This window comes from Pollicipes pollicipes, unplaced genomic scaffold, assembly GCF_011947565.3.
Source record: "Pollicipes pollicipes isolate AB1234 unplaced genomic scaffold, Ppol_2.1 Scaffold_7223;HRSCAF=8565_pilon_pilon_pilon, whole genome shotgun sequence".
Taxonomy (NCBI): domain Eukaryota; kingdom Metazoa; phylum Arthropoda; class Thecostraca; order Pollicipedomorpha; family Pollicipedidae; genus Pollicipes; species Pollicipes pollicipes.
In genome coordinates this window covers 105042-128220 of record NW_023597030.1, presented here as the reverse complement: position 1 = coordinate 128220, position 23179 = coordinate 105042, and the positions used below count along the sequence as shown (strand labels likewise).

General features: G+C 53.7%; 1 protein-coding gene across 1 annotated transcript in view; it reads left to right on the top strand.

Moving 5' to 3' along the window:
• The first annotated feature begins 2747 nt into the window (after nt 1-2747).
• Nucleotides 2748-23179, top strand: part of LOC119109026 (semaphorin-1A) — a 61476-nt gene continuing 41044 nt past the window's right edge. Inside the window, exons 1-2 of the mRNA XM_037232568.1 lie at nt 2748-2830; nt 13004-13595. Coding sequence (XP_037088463.1) covers nt 13490-13595 — 106 coding nt within the window. The 5' untranslated portion in view covers nt 2748-2830; nt 13004-13489. The remainder of the gene's footprint in view (nt 2831-13003; nt 13596-23179) is intronic.

Here is a 23179-nt window from a genome sequence, read left to right as displayed (position 1 = left end):
AGCCATCAAAGAATCTTGCCCCGTCCTCCCGCGCTATGACATGGGTACCTGACGAATCCATCTCGCTCCAGCTTGTCTCTGCAACAGCTGAACGGCCAGGCGCTTCCCCGCCTGGCACCTGGCCTGCCGATGCATTGCGACGTAGCGATCGACTAGCTTGATCGGGGCGATCAAAGGCTGGGGCGTGCCCACCAGGCGTGATACGAACACGAAAAACGTGTGGCAATGATGCCTGCCGAGTGCTGTTTTTCTGACAATGTCTGCTGAGTGCTGCGCTACTGACGATGCCTACCGAGTGCTGCTTTGCTGACAATACCTGCCGATTGCTGCCCCGCTGACGGTGCTTGCCGAGTGCTGCTTTGCTGACAATACCTGCCGATTGCTAATCTGCTGACGATGTCTGTCGAGCCCTGGCCGTCAAGTCCAGTCTAGTGCGTGCTGTGGAGATCGATGTCCAGATCTGTATCGCGCACTGACAGGACTTTCAACGTGAGAAGGGTGACTACCACGTGTGTGAGGGGTAGTGCAGTGGTCAGATATAGCGCCTGCGACGAGTGTTTTTCAGTCTGGTGTTCGCAACGACAGCAAAGGTGTTTGAGCATGCCGAGCTCCATGAGCAGCTCGTCTGGAAGAATTCCAGGTCTGGGACCTCATTATGACAATATTCCTCTTCCTCCTCTTCTCAGGCGGGGCGACAACCGCCACCCCGACGAGGTCACAGCGCCGGCGGACGCCAGACGGCCGGGAGGAAGAGGTTGGAGGGCGACAACATCTGCCAGCGCGTGGTGGCTGAGACCACTTAAATCAGCCAGTCACGCTGACACCAGTATTTAGGCATCTAGTGCAGAAATTCCTTCGTATTCCCGCGACTGTATTGGAATCCAGACAAGTTGGAAAAAATGTGGCCAATGGGTTCGCAGCTCAGACGCGTGACACAACAGGGTGTGCGTAGATGGCGTAATTTTGGGCGTAATTTTTGCAGTGTCACATATTTGATGTGGCGTGGTATAGGAAAGATGGTAGCTGTTACGGTATGCTGCCAAGCACGCATACCGCTGTTACTGTATGCCGCCCAGCACGCATACCGCTGTTATTGTATGCTACCCAGCACGTACACCGGCATTTGGTAAGTGGGTTGTGCCGGTAGCGTGGACGCTACCCCATAGCGAACTGTTGAGTACGGTTGAACTCTGGTTTTCCCTACATTGAGCATGGAGTGTCACTTCCCAACTCCGGTACGTTCTGACCGGCAGTAGTCGCCACCATTTCAATAAAATGTACGATCCACGCTATGTTTTTCCCAAACGGCTTATGTGATATTTTATAGCTTAGAGGAGGCCTTTTTCAAGCCAGGCGAAGAAGGTAGGGGTGAGTTTAACTGCAAGTGCACACAGAAACAGGGTGCAGAACTGCAGACCATTCTACTTTTTGCCGCAGCTGATTGCCTTTCCACACCTCAACTAAGTCACTGGATAAGCTTCGGCAAACTTGAAAGCAACGCCACTTGATGAGACACTTTTGCATCTCGCGCAGCCTGTTAAATTATATCAGAATCAAAACATACACTGAAAGAGGCGAATGCCTATCTTGTCAGAAAAAAACCGGCTCCGGTTCAATACTCCACGGAGATTACAGACATGTCCGTGAGCAGGATTCGATCCATGCTAAGCCAGGCGGGTCATGTCAGGAGCTCGGACAGTTCGTCCCAAGGCCAGAGGATAACTGTCTTTAGAATGTTCTCATAAGTGAGACTCATAAGGCGAATTGAGAAGGCTACAGTAGCAGCCACTGTGCCCTTGCCCTTCGATATTACAACATCTGTTGCTGAATTTGCGGAATTTGCGTATTGAAATTCTGGTACAGCAATTTCCACGGTCTGCGTCTGCGGCAAATCAATTCTGCAATTTTGACGCTCAGGCAATCTCTAACCAGGCCGTGACTTTCCAGGCTGCGGGAATCGTTTTAACCCCAAAACACGAGAGGGTGCTCTACTAGACACTCCTGAGAAAGTTCGGACCCCCGAATCTCCGTGCCCCGCCTCTTGTCAGTTTTTGAATACGCCACTGACTCATCTATATCGCTGCCGCTGCTTGTAGCTGCTCTGTGTGACTCGTTTGCACAAGTCGACTGATTACCGCATGCAACTGATTCGGGTGCTTAAATCGTGCATGGGGACGAATTTCGGCTGACGGAAGACCTCTACAGCTATCCCAACTTGTGCCCGTATGACCAGCTATGGTCTCACCACCCTGGACACAAGCTGAGACCCTGCCGTCCAGCGCGGTGGGCGTCACCGGGACTGACGTCGCTCTCAAGAGACCCTGCCGTCCGGCGCGATGGGCGTCACCGGGACTGACGTCGCTCTCAAGAGACCCTGCCGTCCAGCGCGGTGGGCGTCACCGGGACTGACGTCGCTCTCAAGAGACCCCGCCGTCCAGCGCGGTGGGCGTCACCGGGACTGACGTCGCTCTCAAGAGACCCTGCCGTCCAGCGCGGTGGGCGTCACCGGGACTGACGTCGCTCTCAAGAGACCCTGCCGTCCAGCGCGGTGGGCGTCACCGGGACTGACGTCGCTCTCAAGCGTCACCGTCAGCTGTCCCCGGGCCGGCGGGGACGCGGCGCGTCAGCTGATGCCCGCAAGCCACGGCCGTGACGTCACTGTCGACGGCCAGCGCGGCGGCCGCGCGCCGTCCCGCAGGATCAATACGGAGGCGGCCCGGGCGGCGCCCCCCGCTGGAGTCGGGCCGGGCCGCGTGCTGGCGCCGCAGCGGCAGCGGGCGGGTGCGGGGAGTGGCGGCCCGGGAGACGCGGCCTGCGGACTGCGCGTGCGGTAAGTGGAATCGGGGATATCGCAGATGGTTCCGGGGACGCAGGGCTCAGAAGCCGGCGCGCTAATTGGTGCTGGGGTGTCGCGCGTTGGGATGCAATGTTTGCCATGTTTAAATCCTCCCTTTCGCCACGTCGCGGTCACCATTACGATTTGAGTCCTTGGGAAAAACCGGCCGGGAGAGCGCCTCTCTTGGTGGCTGCGGGCTCAGAGACTGGTGAACGGACGAGGCTCGCTGTTGCACCACGCTGGGATGAACTGTCGGTCGGCCCGCCGGGGCCCAGGCCGGCCGGCTGGAGTGCCGGCTCGTGTCGCAAACGTAAATGTGTTACATCACGTTAGGCCGCGGAGCTTGCAGTAGGATTGCGCCGGAGTGTGCATGAACACGAGCACGTGAGTCACGAGTCTGAGTTCTGGCGCGGTGAGCCGAGTCCCAATCCGGGTCCACCGTGGCCAACCCTCACGTGAGTCTGGAGTCTGAGTCTAATAATCTGCATGACTCATAAATCCAGGCTTCCTCTGAGTTTCTTACTGTTGAGTCCGGGTCTGTGACCTAAACTCGCACCTCAAAGACAACGGCCATAAGTTCCTTACAGGAGCGAGCATGACAGATTGTTGCATGACACGTCCGGAGGTGCTAGAGATCGTCAAGGGTACAAATAGTGATGGGCAAGGCGTGCGGGAACCAGAGGACGACGGGGGAGGGGAAAGCCTGCACTTTCTCCCTAACTTTCGGAAAATTTAAGATTCGCCGTGTGTGTGTTCACTGGAGAAATAACCACAAGTGCCTTCTCGATATTTGGAAGAAGTTTCGCTATCGCGGTTGATACCTCACAAGCCAATACCCAAATCAACCTGACCTGAGCGCTGATAGTCTTTACTTTGAGCGATTAACACAAAACCAGAGTTTTTCAGGTGTGAGAGAGAAGCTGCGGATGAATCACTCTATTTGTATCTACACGGTACCACACGCAACTAAATCGGTAGCGTGAGTCATAGCACTCAATATTCCTTTGACGATTTATCGAGAAGACATACGAACCATTTCGTAGAGAGAGAATCTGACGCGAGCGCCTGCCTTGCGCGAGAGAGAAGCCGCGTGTGAAGAACTTTCCGTCCGTCCTGTAGGCCCATCGGTGGGAACGCTTGCCTCGCATCCTACCCGTGGCGGCTTGGGATGAGTACTGCGGCACGTTAAACTTTCGCCACAGGGCTCTGCCGTTGAACTGGAATTTTACGAGTGGATGGTGGGGTCAGAACTCACGCAAAAAGCCTCGCTTACCTTACCTCCCAGAAATCCATCAGCTGAAATGTTGGGACGAAATTTATAAGGACGAAATCCTGCTGCATTTTTGTTCGATGCATTACTCATGGCGCGCAAAAAGTGTGGAGAAGCAGCACATTTGAAGTGCTGAAGTGGACAGATGAAACGAATCACTACATATGATCCATGCATGCACTTATTCCACACCTATTTGCACTTGCACTTTTTCTTATATTGCACTTATTCTTACTCATCCATGCACTTATTCAACAAGCATGCGTCCGCAGCCGAAAATGTGGCTCGAGATCAGGATTTTCCGGAATGAAGTAATATTGCATTCGTGTTTTCACCGGCTCGTAGCATGAAACGGTCGTTGTTTTCAACCGCCACCTAGAACCAAAATACTTCCAGGCCGGAAAACGCCTTGTATGCAATCTGTCACTTGACCCACCCCAAAAGCAGACTTGTGCTTGGTTCCGGCTCACCAAAATCGGTTTGGGCTCCAATTCCCAGCTCATGGTTCGACTCTGTCTCTTGTCATGAACGGTACAACGTTGTGCTGGGTGGACTCCGATTCCGCCGCAAGGAGACATGCCTGAGTTCCGAAGTGGATTACGATTTAGTCAATTCCAGCGGCAACGGTTTGGGAAGTACACCGTTCCATGAGCCATTCAAAAGCTTGCACGGGTTAGATATTGGAAAATCGGACAGCGGTCTGTCTGGCGTGCCACATGTTACACACCATAGAACTGACCGAATATAATTCCCCGCTACTTATGTTTCGATCTGAACGAACTAGCCAATGATTTAGGTCGATACGGTTACCCGGTTTCAACTCTGACCAAAACATTTAAACGAATCGATTCACTCGATTCACTTCACTCGGAGGCAACGCGAGTCTGTCCAAAGGTATGCTTCGCGACGGGATGTCTGACAATGTCGTGGGTATGCTTCGCGACGCGATATCTGACAATGTCAAAGGTATGCTTTGCGACGCGATGTCCGACGATGTCAAAGATGTGCTTCGCGACGCGATGTCTGACAATGTCAAAGGTGTGCTTTGCGACGCAATGTTTGACAATGTCAAAGGCGTGCTTCGCGACGCGTTGTCTGACAATGTCAAAGGTGTGCTTTGCGACGCAATATCTTACAATGTCAAAGGTGCGCTTCGCGACGCGATGTCTGACGATGTCAAAGGTATGCTTCGCAACACGATATCCGACAATGTCAAATGTATGCTTCGTGACGCGATGTCTGACAATGTCAAAGGTATGTTTCGCGACGCGATGTCTGCAAATGTCAAAGAGCGAGTGGTCTGTAACTTGTCCTAAATGGTGCACATTCCAATGCACGCGAGCGCCGCCTAGGTCAACAATGCTGAACTCGTTGCACTGGCCAGCATGCTGAGTATACAGAAAACTAGCGTGCGCCGCCGTAATGGCACACACAAAGCTAGATGTAGTGCTTGCTGCACTCTGCCGTCCGTCCTTCGACCTGACCCTCAGCAGTATTTGCCCGCAGTGGCGATGTGTTTACCCTTCGCGAGGCGGCTATCTTTTTGCGTGGCGGTGAGAGGTGACACACTTGGGTGTCAAGCCAATCGCCATCGGCGGCTGCTGCAAAGCTCGCGACAATCGCCAGGCCTCGCAAAGCCGTTGGTCGTCACCAGACACCATCCGACAAACGTCACGCTTAACATTGGACTAATACGCGCCTCTGGGCCGCTATACGTTGGCATGTGGTATCCATTGTTCCGTTTCATTCCTCTACCCCGACGCAGTGTTCACGGGTCATCACAGCGGTCGGCTGCGCCGGCTGCAAAACAGTGCAGCGACTCCAGCCAGTGTAGCCAGCTATTTCGCCTCATGGATACGAACGCTCAACTGGAAAGGCTTGCTCAATGGTGAAAAATGACAATGCAATCATATTTGCTGACAGAATTCGGCTTGGGACGACCGGTATTCTTCTGTACTTTATAACTCATGTGTGTCGATTTCTCAAAATGATTGGGGAAAGACAAAGTCTCGGAAGTCACCATAGGGGGACAGGTGGGAAAACTTCTCGGATTTGTCCACTTGTACACTACATATATATATATATATATATATATATATATATATATATATAATAGTCTGCAATAAAAACATGTTTTTTAAAGGTCATATGTGTAGTCACCGGAATCACATATGGAAGCCAGGCAGTTTGCATTATCTTCTTATATGCGCACCTGTTTTGTGAAGCTGAAAGGGTGAAGTTGCAACCCCACCTTGCACATCCAAAAGTGAAATCTGCACCTAATTTATCCTTGCTTGCTTAAAGAATTTTTGTCGTATTGATCTAAATTAGAATGGCGTTCACAACACATGTGGCTATCAGAACTCGTTTACGCGTGAATTCTCACCACACTGAAGTATCATCAATACAATAGTTGCATTTCAGTTATCGTAACACAAAACACAAACACTTCCCCATGTACCAGCTACGAAGATGGTCCTCAAACCTTCCCAATTAGCTTAAGTAGATGCCCTTCTGTTAATAATGCCTTTCCGCGCTCATTTCATAACACACGCTTCGCAAGCCTGCTGTGTTTCTGGGGACATTACTTTAAGCCTTTGCGCCTCTTAATGGAAAACGACCCTAGCCCGCTTCAGTTTGGAAGTGTGGTAAATGGAGCCCCATGATGTCAGTGTCACGCGCAACGCAGTGTGAGTATAAACGCATTGCTAGTTGAGCTGACTTTAAGGTGGCCTCATACGATTACGCTGGTATACCCACAATGGTGCACAATGACCTCACCCGCGCGGATGCGCGGCAAGAACCTTGATAGGGGGGAGGAGCGCAGAACTGACAAAGGGTCCCCTCCTGGTGTAAGGACCCCACCTTAAACATAACCAGATATGACCTACTTGATTTCAAGGGACACGATTTGCTCCGTCTTATTTTGATGTGTACCCTTTTTACGAAACAAGCCAGAAGGTATCGAAACGTGCCAGTCTGTCGGTATTCTGAAGTCATTAGCCTGAAGAAGCCAGGCATTAAATGATGGCATATATTTGATTCCAATGATGGCATAAATTCATTTGGCACTTCCTCAGTGGACTCTTTCCGAGTGGAGTAGTCTTTAGTAGTAGTCTAGTCTTTCTGAGGGGCTTTGGCAGAATCTTTGCTGTCTCGTACAGAGATATTGTGAACGTAGATTATAGGTAACGCCGATTGTAGATCGAAATGGGGAATATATTTGCTTTTACATGCCTAATCCCCGTGCGTCCGGGCATCTAAAACCTGTTTTCAGAACCCAGTTGCGAAAGAAATGCATCACATACTTTTGGCCATGTACGCTCGCAAGCCTTAAACCAAACCCCTGATGCCCGGCGTTGCAGTCTCCGTGGACTGCGCGGCTTCCCCCCCCCCCCCCCCCCCCGTGGCTTGTATTAAGCGGAGGCCAGCGGGCGGACAAAAAATGATATCGTTTTAAAAAAAAAAAACCTTTGAACGCTTGAGGATGTCAATTTGTACGTTTTAAAAAATAATGCGTGAGCATGTTTCACCTTAACAATTCTTAGACTTACAATATGAAATTATTAGCATTCGCAACACATTAGACAGGTATTGGAATTTGACCATGGAACTAGACAAGTTATGGTGTAATCTCTGTATTGGGGCTGCTGCCGCTGTCAGTCCACTCAGAGAACATCTCAAAATTATGCAGGTGAAATATACGTTCAAACCTAATAGTTGAAAGGCACAGATTGATTTGGAAAAACTTGCGGGAGCATTACTTCACGTTGTTCTAGCGCACCAGGCACCCGCCGCTTCGCCATCTCGCCACCTGGCGTCAGCTGCAGTGCCTGAGGCCGCTCGGTTTGATGGAAACTGCAACCCCAGGCATCGATGTTTTTGCTTCTAAGATTGCGAGCACGCAGGCAAAAACTGTTAACGTAATTTGTTCCACATGTTGACTCGGATAAGGATGGACATCCTCATTTGTGTTGGCCTTTTTCATTTTTAGTCTCGTCTCGATCCGCTTTATTGAAAACCAAAGAAACCCTTACGTTTTCCGAGTAAGAGCCTAGTCGGTAAAACACTAGGGGTGCTTTATATTTCCCGGCCAGAGGTAAAAGTAAGGGCTCACTCCGTTACAGCGCGGGGTGCCCAGCAGCCGCCATGCCGACGACTCGGGAGCGGGGTCGTCAGGTCAATACGGAAGCCCTTGGAAGAATCAGTCATCACATCTGTCGCCTGCCTGACATCAGAGCCCCATGGACCGAGTTTTTGGCCCCGGGTAGACGCAGGGCCCGCCACTAACGCGCGGAGATGCCTCACCGCTCCAGGTGACCCCCACAGAGACTCCAGTTCAGCAAAACGATCCCCTGGCTGAAATGGGATGAAAAACTCTCCGTTCTGAACTGGGGCCTCTGACTGTCACTGGGTATTCCATGCTTTCTTTTGGTCTCGTAATCTCTCACATCCACTTTCGTTGTCAGAGGGTCTGTGGTGGTGGTGATCTTCCGTTTTAGGGCGCGCCGGCACCAACCAACACAAGAGGCCCTCGAGCATTCGGGGTGCCGTCGCCTACCCCTGTTCAGCAAGTGTTACCCTGGCCGACACACAGAACCCTCTGTTAGGCACTGCAGAGGTCTGACCGACACAGGAGCACGCATTGTTTCAAGGGTTCCGACCAATACAAATCGCGGGTCCCGACCTCGTCCCTGCCTGGGGAATGGGCCCGCAAGGTTCCAACTGATACGGGGCGATTGTTCGGAGTTGTGCTTTGACCTATATAGAGGTCCACACTGTCCCAGGCTATTCCACATCGGTGCAGAAGACCCTCTGACTGATATTTGGGGGACCAGCCCTGCGGGTTGGGGTCCTTAATGTGACTTTCTGTCAGCTCTTCGTGCCCTCCAATCTGACATTTTATCGCCGCTGTCGAGGGGCATTTGGGAACCCCTTGTGAGGCCCCACGAACACTATTCCTGACCGATTCTGGGCCCATTGCCAATACTAGACCCTTGTCAGGCACTGTAAGCCCCAAACCGAAACAGGAGGCCCTCATTGACTCAGGGGCCCGGCCGATGTAGATCGTGGATCCCACCTTATGTCTGCCTGGGAAATGGGCCCGTGTTTCAGACCAGACGCTGAAGTAATCTGGTGGCAAATCCGCCTCTACCACAGAGCTGTTATTTCGTAAATAAATACACAAAACAACAGGCTTCTCCCCGGATTTGACCCCCTTTTCTCTCAACGCTATGCAGTTTGAGTGACCGCCTTTCCCTCAACCGAATAGGAAACTCCACCCCAGCTCTAATACGCCTCCTCGCTCCTTCTCAGCGGAAGATGTTGACGTTGGGCATCATTATCAGTTTGTTTGGCGTCGGTCGTCGGAACTAGGTTCCGGTAATCGACAGAAGGCCGCTATTATGTGACTTCGGACTTTCTTAAACGTGTACAGCCTCGGGAGTAAGTACTACAAGTTGATGTGCGGGACTATTAACACGCGCCCGGGTGGCCGGTTGGATACCCTTCGCTCGGGTGGGGAGGGGATCAAATTGACCCCCCTGAGATCTCGGGAACTAAGAAAGCTAGAAACACCAAATTTACAGAGTGTATTGACCTGTACGTGAACTCACTTAGGTCAAAGTTTCAGGTTCCTAGGTTCTGACCTTCAGGTCAAATAAGGTCAAACAAGGTCAAGTTCCAGGTTGGTCTCCAAAGTGCCCCCAGAACCTAGATAACCGTTTCTAAGCAAAGGTCACATCCTCATTCAAAGCCAGTGACCTTGTTTGACCTTTTGAAGGTCAAGGTGACCAAAATCATACAAGATTGCTTTGAGTTTTGCATTTGACTAAGCGACAAAGATTACGCTAGGCAGTATGTTCCTAAAACAAAATGTTGGCCTGGGTCATTTCAGGTCAATCACCTATTTTGACCTTTAAGAAGTCCATGGAAGATGTATAATGCGGTTCCTACTATCAATAAACTCGAAATGAACACCAGAAACTATCCCATACAGCAAGAACTCGAATAGCAAAACAGGTTGGTTTTGACCTTGGTGTGACGTTTATACCTGACCTCATGCCAGTCTAATTTGCTCATTCAACTGTTGTATTGCCTACGAAAGCATTTCAGAGATGTATGGCTTCGTCTAACACTCCGTAGTTGGATCAGATTGAAGGATTGCCTAGAAATTGCCTTCGCTGAAACCATGGCCTGAATTTTACCTGTCGTAGATCAGCGACCTTACAAGGTACATCTAAATTTTATATGCCAAACGATACACTATTCAATTGTCTACAGCTATGCAAAATTTGGTGCGGCTGAGCCGCGCCGTTAGGAAACCACTTTGGAAAAACCTTTGGGGGGTCAATTTGACCCAAACCCGAGCTCGTGTTAAAGGCTGCCTCCGAGCTCGTGTTAAAGGCTGCCACGGAAACCCTCGACTGATAGCCGCAAGGCGGGGTGCAGTTGGCAACTCAGCACTCGCGCTAGGCATGTCGTCGGGCAATTGCCGCTATTGGTTTGTTCGGCTGATGTCGGTCATCAAGTTCTCGTAACGGTTCCATTGAGTACTCACATGCAAGTGGATGTCGGACACGTTTCAACTGTTCTTCCGAATGTAAACGGCTAATATCGGGGTGGTGTCTTTGTGTCCTAATTTCGACCAGCTTGTTTTCATGGTATGATTTTGAAACAAAATCACGCAACATGCTGCAGTTGTAGAACATGAAACATCGCTTATTAGAACAAACAATGGGACGACAGCAAACCAAAGTCAAGAGGCATGACCAAAGTCGCAAGGCATACTAATCGCACAACTAGAATTACGTGTCATGTGGAAGAAAACAGAAAATTATCAGCTGAATATGACATTGCATTTTTCATCTTCTTTTTTTCCTTTATCTGAGAAACAATGAGAAGAAACCCGCTTTACAATAAATATAATGTTGATCTCTCATTGTTCATACCCCGCTTTACTTCGGCGTCGAAAGGTTGAGGGGCCAAACTCACCGTTGGGGGGAGGGCAAATTGGACATGGGGCAGTGACCCACCCAAAAGAATACAAATCGACGCCCGTGTTATAAATTTTAAGGAAGTGTGATGCAATGGGTATCCCAGACATCGCTTACTGCACCCATGACATCACCAGTTTCGTTGTCATCGTTCAGTGCAGACCCACTGGTGCCTTCACATCTTATTGCCGATCACTCAAAAGTTCCCATCATTCATCGCAAACATTGAACGACTGCAATGGTTGCAAGTTTTCCTGGTTGCAGGCATTAAGTGTTTTGGTCAAACAGTGACGAATGGAACTGTTTTCTTCCACCCAAGCTCCTCCAATTTATGCTTGGTTCCAAGGCCCCTGGCCGACGCTTCCGCCGCAGTTGGCGCCGACGAAGCGCGACCGACCACAATTCCAATTCAGCGCTGGCTTTCGGGCCGGCGTTGGCGTGTGTAGCTCATTTGTTCAACCGACAAACGCCAAATGGAGGCCATGCGCCAGCGCGCCAGCACGTGCCGCTTATTTCCAAACTGCCCGGCCGGCTGCCAACATCGCGAACTGTGGGAGAGAGCACATTCCTAATGCCCGCTCCAGTGAAGCACATTGTGCATTCGCCCGACTTTCGCTGCATTTTTGACTGAACGTATGCAAACGAACCACGTAAAGCATAGCTGATGCAAAGCCGTCTGATCCGGCTCGGTCGAGCGGGGAGACAGCTTTGCCTGCCGCGTGCAGCTGAGTTCTGACCAGCGGGCGGGTCCGGTCGTCCGGCGTAGGGTTGAGGTGCGACGCCGTGCCTCGGTCGTGATCGCTGCCGGCGTCGCCGCGGACGGTCCCCTCGCTAACGGCACCCCAACCACCCTGCCATCCCAGCGCATTGATTCATTCATACGTTTATTCGCATCTATTCGCACGTCAACCCCCCCCCCCCCCCCTCGAAAGCGGAGAGACTAGTTAACTAAGGTGTGGTGCGAGCTGGTTGGCTCGTTACGCTGCTCGTGTCTGCAGGGGGCCTTTTTACTGAGAACAGGGATTCAGTCACCAGGATGCAGTTAACTTAGCCTCACTCTCGCGGCTGCGACGCTGCGCACAAATCAGCCACCCGATAATCGTTACTGGCTGAACGAAGTTGGCACTGATTGGACAGCTCTCACCGTCTTATGCCTCCGAATACGACCTACCTCTTCTAGTATCCCCATCGGCAGAAACGTTTCATTGTTTGTTTCTTGCCTCCGTGACCTGCTGTGCTGAATCAGTACAGAGTTGAAGTACCAGTCCGCTGCACCGGGCAAATAGATCACGTCACGTCACGTCGCGTCACATTACGTCACGTCACGTCACGTCACGTCACATTACGTCACGTCACGTCACGTCACGTCACGTCACGTCACGTCAGATAAGCCGCAGCAACCCAGTCGGGTAACCGGTGGTTACATCTCATCAAAGTGCGGAATCCATGATGTATCTCGCGCTTCACTTGTGATCTTTTGCCACGCAAGTTGATGGGATTATTCACGCCATGGTGGTGGGATTATTCACGCTTGATTACCTGTGTGATCGTCCATATGTCTTGAACCTGCGCATAAAATAACGTGTCCAACGCTCATGTTCAGTGGTAGCTCACAGAAACACAGAAGCATAGACAAGACAGTAGCATTAGCCTTATTCCTCGGAAAAAAACAGGAGAATAGAGATATAGTTGGGTGATATTTCGGCAACATGCCTTTCTCGAAACAATAGCAGAAGTGCATTAATGCTGCTGCTTTATCTATGTGACTAATGTTCTTCGCTAATGCACTGAACATCTTACGAGACATAAGCTGTAACGCCTCTTTCAGTTTTTCTTGGCATCGATTCCGAGGTGATCATCGCAGAGAGCTGCACCTTATCTACGTCTTACCCTCTTTTTCAGAGACTCGAGCGGACGTGGGACCACGAAAACAGGATGCGTCTCACGACCAGCCTCAGCCCAGCCGGTGGCCAGAGTTCGAGCTGACCTCTTAAGTTCACCCTGCGTGACCCGGTGACCGGCCCGCCAGCCCAGCTTCTCTGGAGTAGCAAGGACCACCCCGCGGGCTGGGCGGAGCTGGGGACAGAGACCCCCTTCTCAAGCAGAGCTCTCTCCATTGCGTCAGGGAGAACGAGCGCCGCTACTTGCAGTCCACTGAGCCGTCTTGCAGGACGCAACGGTGCCGCAATGAATGCACTCGTCTGAACCAAGTCAAGCGACGGACAGCACCGGCGTTTTGAAGCGAACAGAACCATCTGCGATTGAAGGCGGGCCGGACCGAAGTGAGCGCAGCGCGTGCGGCTGAAGTGGCAGGGCCGTCCCGCAGCGGACAGTCTCGCCTCGGCGGGCAGCTGCGAACGGCCGGCCGTCTGGCGAGGCGGCGCGACGATGGCGGCCATCTGGTGCCCTCTGGCTGTGTTGCTGCTCTGCTGGGGCGCGCCGGCACGCGCCGGCTGGCAGGACAACCTGTCGCCGCGCAGATACGTCCGTTTCGGTGAGTGGCCGCTGCCGGAGAGGAGATGGACGGGCGGCGCCGGCCGGGGGCCAGGCCCGGCTGGCGCGGGCACGGGCCCGCCGTGGACCAGGTCGGTCGAGCGCGCACTCCGGCCGCTGGGTGGGTGTGCCGCTGGTGGGAGCGAAGGACGCCACGGATCGGACGTGCGGTGACACTCTCTGGGTGTGCCGCTGGTAGGAGCGCGGGACGCCACGGATCGGACGCGCGGTGACACTCTCTGGGGGATCCGCACGCCACTGAGTGGGTGTGCCGCTGGTGGGAGCGCGGGAGGCCACGGATGGGACGTGCGGTGACACTCTCTGGGGGATCTGCACGCCGGCTTCTGGGTGGGTGTGCCGCTGGTGGGAGTGCGGGACGCCACAGATGGGGCGTCTGGATGATCCGCACGCCGGGCAGGAGATCCCGGGGGTGCCAAGCACGGCGAGATTCCAGGCAATGCGTTTGGGGCACGTGGCATACGCTAGAGGCTTTGGATACGCCCAAAAGACTCCGGAGGCTCTGTTCTGCGGAGAGATCTCGTCTGATGTTACAAGCCACTCGCGGCGAGTCAGGATGCTGTCCTCTGCAGCATGAGACGTCACTCGCTAAGGGCCTGGCTCACCCGATGCCGTTCCTCGTGTGTTGTCATCGCTCTTCGGTGGCCCGCGCAATCGCTTATTTCTCACTCGCATTGGCGTTCCGGACTTATTGAGGTGCTGCTTACCGCATCAGGTTTATTGCGGTGCTGTTTTGCCTCATTTGCGGCCTTGTTTATGTTTACGGAACCAGTTGCGAGGCAGGCTCCAAATTATCATGAGTCTTTGGCGGAGGAGCATGGAGGCTTGGAGCGATTATTTGTGGACTGTCGGAGTGTCCATCAAGCATTGCGGATACCTGAGGCCCATCTGGAGTCCCGATGGGAGCGCTAGTAGCCTTTTCAAAACTCTGCGTACCACGACCTCGTTGACCCGCTTCCATTGATGGCTGTCGCAACTTGGTCTATAACAAGTTGCCACTAGCCCTACACGTCTCCCGCCGCGGTGGCGGCATTGCTGTTAAATCTTCATTTTCCTGCTCATTACCGAGCCTGTTATCTTGTTACGCGGATGATGAGGAAATAGCCCAGATGCGTCTGGCTGTGGTGCCAGGTCGGCGCTGCAGCGCCGCGTCACTCGACCTGTCGCTGTGTGACGTGGTGCAGTGGGCGGCGTGTAGGTCACCGTAACATGTCCATCACACACGCTGTCCGCTGCGACAGTGCCCCCAACTGTCTGACACGTTAGAGTGCCCCATCGCCGTCTGTCTTTTTACGGTTGTTTCTTTAAAGGAACGAGACGCACGTGCGTGCGTCAAGGTGCGTTACGCACCTTGTTATCAAGCGCCATCGACTGCAGAGAACATATTAACGCTTAGGGGTCTTAGCACAACCGGGGTTCTAGCCTGAGTCCCCCGGGGGGAACCGCAGGCGCTAACCACTCGGCCTTTGCATCCCTGTCGTGTTACAGTGAACCGCCGCTCTCTGACGCCTGACATTGTTGTCCATATTGCTGCAGTGCCCGACGTCGGCTCTGCACTGTTGTCTGCGGTGTCGCATTACCCCGCTATCCAGCGTGCTACAACGCTCACCGCTATCCATCCACCGACGTCTGTTGTGCTTGAATGCCCGTCCACTGTCTCTCTGGTAACCCTCTGCGTCTGTGCGTTGCCCCCATTACTCTAACACACAAGCCCTTACAGTGCCTCGGTCTGATCTGCCTGCTGGTGCCGTCAGAAACCCCCTCGCTTGCTGGCCAAAAGTAGATCGCCATCTGGTATGTCGCACGCTTTTAGAAAGCCTGGACGAAATCGTTTTCCGTCGCCGTGGTGAGCGTCATTACAGTTTTTCAGAAATAATCCTGCTACCCCTGCTGACTGTAGGCCCGATATCGCTTACTAAAAACGGTTTTGCTTTCGGAACCATTTCATGGTTTCGCCCTCAGCTTGCTTGAATGTCATCTTGCTTGCCATTTTTTAGACGCGTCATTGATGAATTTACACTAGTGAGCGCCATTGGCGATATTAAACGCATCGTAGAATCTCATGCCTATTCAAACATGTGCCTGCTTATATATATATATATATATATATATATATATATATATATATATATATATATATATATATCAATTACGCATGTACGCATACAAAAAGACAGAATAATAATTGAATGTTTCCACATAACCTTCCCTTGACTTTGATTTTGTAAGGGCAGACCAATGGGCAGAATATACAATAATAATAATACCGGTTGGATGTGTGCCGGATCTGGATGCGCCCACCCCCTGGACTGTACTGGTCTTAATCCGTTCAAAATTTGTGGACTTAGAGTAGTTGCTTCATAACCAAGTCATAGCAGCCAGCAGCTGTCGGATGGGGCTTCATATAAAATGCGAGAGCTAAAACAGGCGCGGCCAACTTTCTCAGAAGCGCCCAGAAGGAGCAAATTCCAATGGTTCTAAAGCCGCGAATCTACTTCTCGCGGCTTATTCGGAGCTTTTTTTGCCGTCTGGCACGGCTTATATCACAAACCAGATGCATGAAATATATTGTGTGCGTCGGGCATACTGGACGCTCAACATTGTTTTAGGCCCGTTCTTTTCCGGTGAAAGCCTTTTCCGTAGATTGATATCACGCTGCCAGCTACGTAACGACGACGCACCACTTTTTTGTTTTGTTAATTGATTGCTTGAAAGGAGCTCGTGGCTCGTGATGATGCTCACTCTGTCGTGCTATTGCTGTATGGTGATGTGGTGCAGTTGGCCACCCGCGTTAGCCTAACATGGCCGGAGGGGGAGAGGTTTAAGCATGCTTCCTGTATTCTGCGCCGACGTAGAGGGCGGATATGTTTGGGAGAAGGGCGGTTGTTGACACGCTGCAGCTGATCGCTGTTCAGAAACTGATGTGTCAACCCTGATGAAAAACAGGGATGCGGTAATCATTCTTTTCTAAAGAACCGAAGTGACAATTATTGGACCGACGCGACACGACGTCGTGAAAGGATTGCGCGTGCGCCGCATGGCCCGTCAGCGGATCAGTTCAGCGGACCAGTTCTGGCAGATGAGGGGGCGCGCTTCACCACTCATTCCGTCGTCAGGGGCTGATTCAGACTATATCTGGACGCTAGCCACTGGATGTGATCAGTATTCGCGAGTGTCAAGGCCATGGTTGGACGGACCTCGGGAGCTTGTGGACGCCGCTGGCACCGACCTTGGCCCACTCCAGCCTCAGGACCCGTGCGAGCAGAGCCCCGGGCGAAACAGCTCCCAGTGGGCCACCGGGGGATGCTACGGACAGAACTGACGCCGTGATCTTACCACGGTCCGGGCGCAATCACTCAGGAGGACGGAACTGACGCCATGAACTTACCAGGGTCCGGGCGCAATCACTCAGAAGAACGCCATGAACTCAATGACGCCGTGAACTTACCACGGTCCGAGCGCAGTCACTCAGGAGAACAGAACTGACGCCGTGAACTTACCACGGTCCGGGTGCACTCACCCAGGAGGACAGAACTGACGCCATGAACTTACCACGGTCCGGGTGCTTTCACCCAGGACAGAACTGACGCCGTGAACTTACCACGCTCCGGGCGCAATCACTCAGGAAGCCCGCGTGTTTGACCAACTTGAGTGGCTTTTGCAGTGGCCATTTGTGTTTTTGACGGTCCTCTCCATCTGTGTAATGTTGTACCCAATGCACCATGGTTCGCATTCTGGCGAATGCGACTTCTCAGGGCCGATGACTGTTCGCACTGGGCGCGCGACGTTTAAATGGGTGACACACACCGCATTAGGCGGCGCCCAGGAATGTCACATCTCATATTTGGAGGGAGGAATGTGAGCGAAGGGGACGGACTGCACGACTCCGCTCAACGCCGCCCATGTCTACGACGTGGCCGTTCCCGCCGACATACGACACGCCTCCGTTGTCCCATAAGCCCCTGCTCGCCGGGGCCTGGCGCGTGGCCAGCCGTCTTAGTGCAGACGGGTGCCTCGTGCCTCATTCCGCGGCTTGCGGCGGCGTAGGCCGAGGAGCTCAGACTCGAGGGACCTCCGCGAGGGTCGGATTGGGCCCGCAGGATTTTTGCGGGAACGGTGGGCGGCAGCCTCTCGGACGTGAGAACGGCTCGGGCGACGTGCGAATGTTTGCCTCGCGTTTATTACCTCGCTCGAGGCTGGCGTGTTCGTCCGCCAGTGACTGCCACCGGGCTGGACGTGGATTTGCATCATTCAGATCAGGACGGGTCTGCTTGCAAAGAGGCCTGCGGTCATGCGACAGAACGCGAATAAGGTGTGACGTGGTCAAAGGCGTGATGATGGCGCGTGCCTTCAATTGATTTATGGGAAATGAATGCAAACGTTTCATATTCAGCACCTAGCATGCTATATTTAATTTCGTATGGCACTTATGTAAAAACAGCGAATAATGTTGTGACAGCAACATGTTATAGCTACCTTGAATGAATAATCCTGAAAAGGCTTTATTGTCGTAAGGCATCATGTTTCATTATCACTCGACTCAATTTCACCATCGCCGGGATATCAATGCATGAAAACGTTTGGAAACTTGTCGGTCAACATAGCCTATAGGTTTAATATCTCAAAATATAATGCCAGCCGTATCATGGAATAACATTTCGCAGCGATTTCGTAACATGTAAAATAACTGAACGATATATGACATCATAAGCTAACACGGCCCTGTTATTGCACCATGACACAAGGTTTTATGGCACGACATAAATGCCACGGCACGAGCAAAACATTTTGATGTGACTCAAGATCCCCGAGTGCGGCTGCTTGACGCAGTCGGGCCCGCTTCTGCAGCTCGGCTCGTGCACACCAGGCACGCGTCAGTGGCCGACGCAGTCGGGTCCGCTTCTGCCGCTCGGCCCGTGCAGACCAGGCACGCGTCAGTGGCTGACGCAGTCAGGCCCGCTTCTGCCGCTCGGCCCGTGCAGACCAGGCATGCGTCAGTGGCCGACGCAGTCGGGTCCGCTTCTGCCGCTCGGCCCGTGCAGACCAGGCACGCGTCAGTGGCTGACGCAGTCAGGCCCGCTTCTGCCGCTCGGCCCGTGCAGACCAGGCATGCGTCAGTGGCCGACGCTAGGCATTCCGAGCCAGAGCTCGTCCTGCCGCCTGCGCATCTCCTCCGCGGCCTCTGCACGGCTATGACGGGGCAAGAGCTCGCCTTATGCCCCGTGGCTGCGTTGGTTTTGTCTGGATGGCGACCCACGCGGGTCGGAACGAGTCCTTCTCGCCTGGCCTGACCCTCATCGGGCGCGCTGGTTCGCGCATGGGAACCTCTCAGCGCGGCAGGGAACCACGGTCTTTGTCGCGGCATGCGTGCTGACGTAAAAATCCCCACAAAGTCGAACTTCATGTCAGGTATTTGAATCTGCCTTCAAGTGTTGCGTATGAGCTGAAAATCCGTGAATGAATCGCCGCTAATTTGTATGTAGAGTTTGCAATATTTCCTGTGGTGAAATTATCACGCTATTCAGGTGAAGGATCAACAGTGTGAATGTGTGTCATTGGGCTTTACGACGCACTCGCTGCTAAGGCTATATGGCGACGCCTGCTTCTCACCATGGCGGGAAAGGCGGACACCGCGGGGAATCGAACCCCGTGTCTCTGGTTTCCCGGGCACGCAGTTTGGTTGCTTGGATTAGAGCTCTGTCGACCAGAAGTGATCATTTCAGGGCTTTGGGATGAAGGAGAATGGATGGAAGGTGGAGCAGGCCTGTATGCGCCTTGGAGGCCAACCGCCGAGCCTCAGCCCACACAGGGACCCTTAGGGATATGCGCTGGGCGCGTGGTCGGGGTCCCCCTCCAGGGTGCCTCTCGGCCCATTCGCGGCCGAGGCATACAGCCTGCCCCAGACAAGCGGGGCGTCGCGGGGGTTCAGGACAAAGCAAGAACAGGGATAAGAGCCTGGGATGCACGCGCAGTGGTTAACGCGGCAGCGTTAACCACTACACTATCGGCACCCTAAGGCAGTCAACAGGCGAACCAAGGTTTTGACCACGTGTGGCCGTGTGAACAAGTAAGGAGCGTGTTACAGTTTTGTTCCCCTGTCCTTCAAATTACGTGGCCGGTGCGTAGCAGCTGTCACACGGCCAGCTTCCTATGGTTGGGGAGAGGGGGGGGGGGGAGGGTTCAGCTCAGGGTACATCTAAGAACGGGGAAGAGGTAACTGGGTGGGCCATTTCCCCCGAGGTCTTGGGAGTAGGAGAGAAGTCGTATTTCCCTCGAGGCCAATCTTGCGGGTATTGGCGCTGTTTACTTGTCTGTTCCAAAATAACAGCTGCATCCGTCCTTGGCTGGCCGGTAGGCCTTCCGGAAAGGGCTAGTAGCTATGAGGGCATGTCAGCTGACCCGAGCGTGTTAGCACACGTTGGATGCCTCGCATGTCCGCCAATATGGAGAGTTCGCAAGCAAAATGAATGGAAAACAGATGATAATAAAAGTCCTTTCTGAGGCATTTCACAGTAGCTCAGGGGAGGGGGGAGGGGAAGCAAGCCTGAAAAAAATCGCTGAAAACCGAACTTAGCACGTCGCAGGCTCACACAATTTGTGGTATAGTATAAACACCATCACGTTTTTCGTTCTTATTTTTGCGTGCCCTCCTGGAATTTTGGGCTGTCAACTTTTTCACGTCCATACCGCCTATGAAATTGGTTATGTAACATAACGGACCGACCGATATTGAAACGTTAGCTGTATTGCGTCTATGAGAACACTTGTAGTGCTTACTACCTGGAGCTTATGCATCAGAAATTTTCTCGCGCATAGCTCACTGCATTTCACATAAGCTTACAAGAGCCGTACTTCGTGGCTGTCCTGATGAGTACCGAGGGTTCTGCTGTTGCCCCAGCTCACCGACCTCGGTGACGTCACCCGTCAGGTGTTCGCCTTGAACTGTTTCAGTCTCACAACGCTTTTCATTTCATTTCACAACGCCTGCTCTATCACTATCATCAGCGCCGCATTATTTTACGCCAATGGCTGCAGCTGGTGACACGTCTCGAAGACTCCACGTGTCGGTCGCAAAACTCGCGGGCGGTCTCCGGGCCACGGTTACCCTCGGCGGGTATGTGCAGTTTGACGGAGCACGACGTATGCCTTACGTGCCGTGGGAGGTCAGCTTTTGTCTTAGTTTGGCCGGCCAGCTCAACAAGTCGCCGGCAGGGCAAACACCGCGACATCGGTCAATGATGTTTGTGCGAGCGCCGGTACCGTCTGCTCAACCGATATCGGTCATGAAAAGCATCGGCTCACGTACTGCGTGCCACAAATGAGCCATTACTCGCTGCCGGGCGTGGCACGTCCAGTGAATGCGGCGGCCGGCTGTGTGTCACGAAGATCGATGCCGCTGCATAAAAGCGGTAGCTTGCTGGCGGAATTTGCTGACTGCTGGCAAGTGCACGGGCGTTGCTGCTTGCCATGGTCGCTCTGGCTTTAAGCGCGCTGGTTGCGCCGCTTGGGGCGGGGAAGGGGAAGGGGAGGGGAGGGGAGGGGAGGGGAGGGGAGGGGAGGGGAGGGGAGGGGAGGGGAGGGGAGGGGAGGGGAGGGGAGGGGAGGGGATACCCACCTAGGGTCTGGCTGGTAGCCCTTTGTAATGGCCGAAGCAGTATGGAGCCAGCTTTAGCGCATGTATGATGCCTCGGTGCTTATTTACAAAAGTTTGGCGCCGATGTACGTGGCTCGTAAATCTCAGAAATGTATCAACTTTAATGCGAAAGCGGTCGGTGAATTCATGCACGTGATAATGCAGTTAAGTGATTTGGAGCCCCACCACCACATATTTGGAAGGCTTGGAAAATTGCGGCTGCATGAAATGAAAAGTCAACTATCACGACGAAAGATGCCAGCCTATGTGCGTGAAACATAGCTTTAGAAAGCAAGCAGCGCTGCAAATATCAAGTCAACACCTTTGCACACTGTTCTTCTTTTGTATCGATGTTACAAATCTTCCAACCTTCTGTCCCAAGTCTTCCAGCAGTGCTCCCAGACCACCCCATTTACTCCAGTTCACCACATTCTATTTAATATTAGGCCAATATTCCATGTTTCTTTTCTGATTATCCAATGTGTGATGCCGTGTGTGATGTGCATTTTAAACAATGTGTCTCGTGTGGTAGTCTAGCGTCTCGGCTATTCTCCATTTCTTCCCCGAACCGCCGGCAGTCCGTTCCAGCAGCATATGTCTGCTCTGCACGATCAGGGCTTGCCTCGTTTCGCGAGGCTAACAACGGCGTGATAACCCTGTGGCATTCCCAACGCCCTCGTAGAGGTCGGCGCCCCGGGTCCCACGGGGTCCCCGGGCCGCACGGGGTCCCCGGGCCCCACGGGTCACCGACGCAGGCTGGGCGCGGCGCGCGGGTCCTCGCTCGCGGCCGGAGGCGGCTGAAGTTCGGACCTCTTATTCGTGGGTGATCATAAACTGATCGGGCGGGAATATCGCCCACGGCTGAATGGATTTACGGTTATTATACTGCTCCCCGGCGGTCTGTTTCCGACGCGTCTGAAAACGTTAGAGCGGCGGCGCGTTTGACGAGCTGTGAGCGAAGTCGGCAGTCTCCGCGCGTGCCAATGGGAGTGTCAGCGGGGTGCGACCAGTGCTGTGTGCGTTGCGTTCGGCTGGCTGGTATCGGTCCGCCCACGCGATCGCTGAGGGTCCGCCCATTCAACAGGGCAATTTTGACGCCGGCGTGAGAGTCGGACTGAGGGTTTGCCGCAGAGCGGTGGGACTGTCTGCGTCGGTGCACCTATCCAACGATGCCGCCTCCGACCCGAGCGTGTCCTTGTCGCCTGGCTGGGTCTGCTGTGTGCGGTTCATGTCTGATTGGATATTGAATCACAAGCGGTCACAACAACAGGCTGAATCGCAGGTCGTCATCGCTAGTTATCGATACAGCGATTGCGTGCTACGACACGTGCATCATGCATTGCCCTGGTGTGGGGCTGGCCTTGCTCGCACATCGGGAGTGGGCGCTGTCCACTGCGATGGGTCGTTCGAATCGCCGGTGAACTGGATCGGGCCCGGGCAGCGAGGATGCCTGTTATTCCCCGGATTTGTCGAATTCAGGCCGACGAAGACGGGTGTGTGTCCGGGCAAGCCCACAGTGCTCTGGGTCGGGGGGTGGCCGCGGACGAGTCCGTACCGGGCAGGCCCAGAGTGCTCCGGGTCGGGGATGGCCGTGGACGAGTCCGAACCGGGCAGGCCCACAGTGGTCCGGGTCGGGGATGGCCGCGGACGAGTCCGTACCGGGCAGGCCCACAGTGGTCCGGGTCGGGGATGGCCGCGGACGAGTCCGTACCGGGCAGACCCAGCGCGGTTTCGGCCCATGTCGATGCCGTGGCCGCCATTGATTTGGCCCAGCCCGGCCCGGCCCGGCCCGGCGGACGCCATCGATCCAGCGTTTGGACGCCCCCCTCCCCCGCCGGCGGCGGCCGCGGCGACGCCACCCGGGGCGCGGCGGAGAGCGGCACCCCGTGGTGGGACGGCCGGGCCCCACAGATGAAATCGGCGCTCGGCCGCCG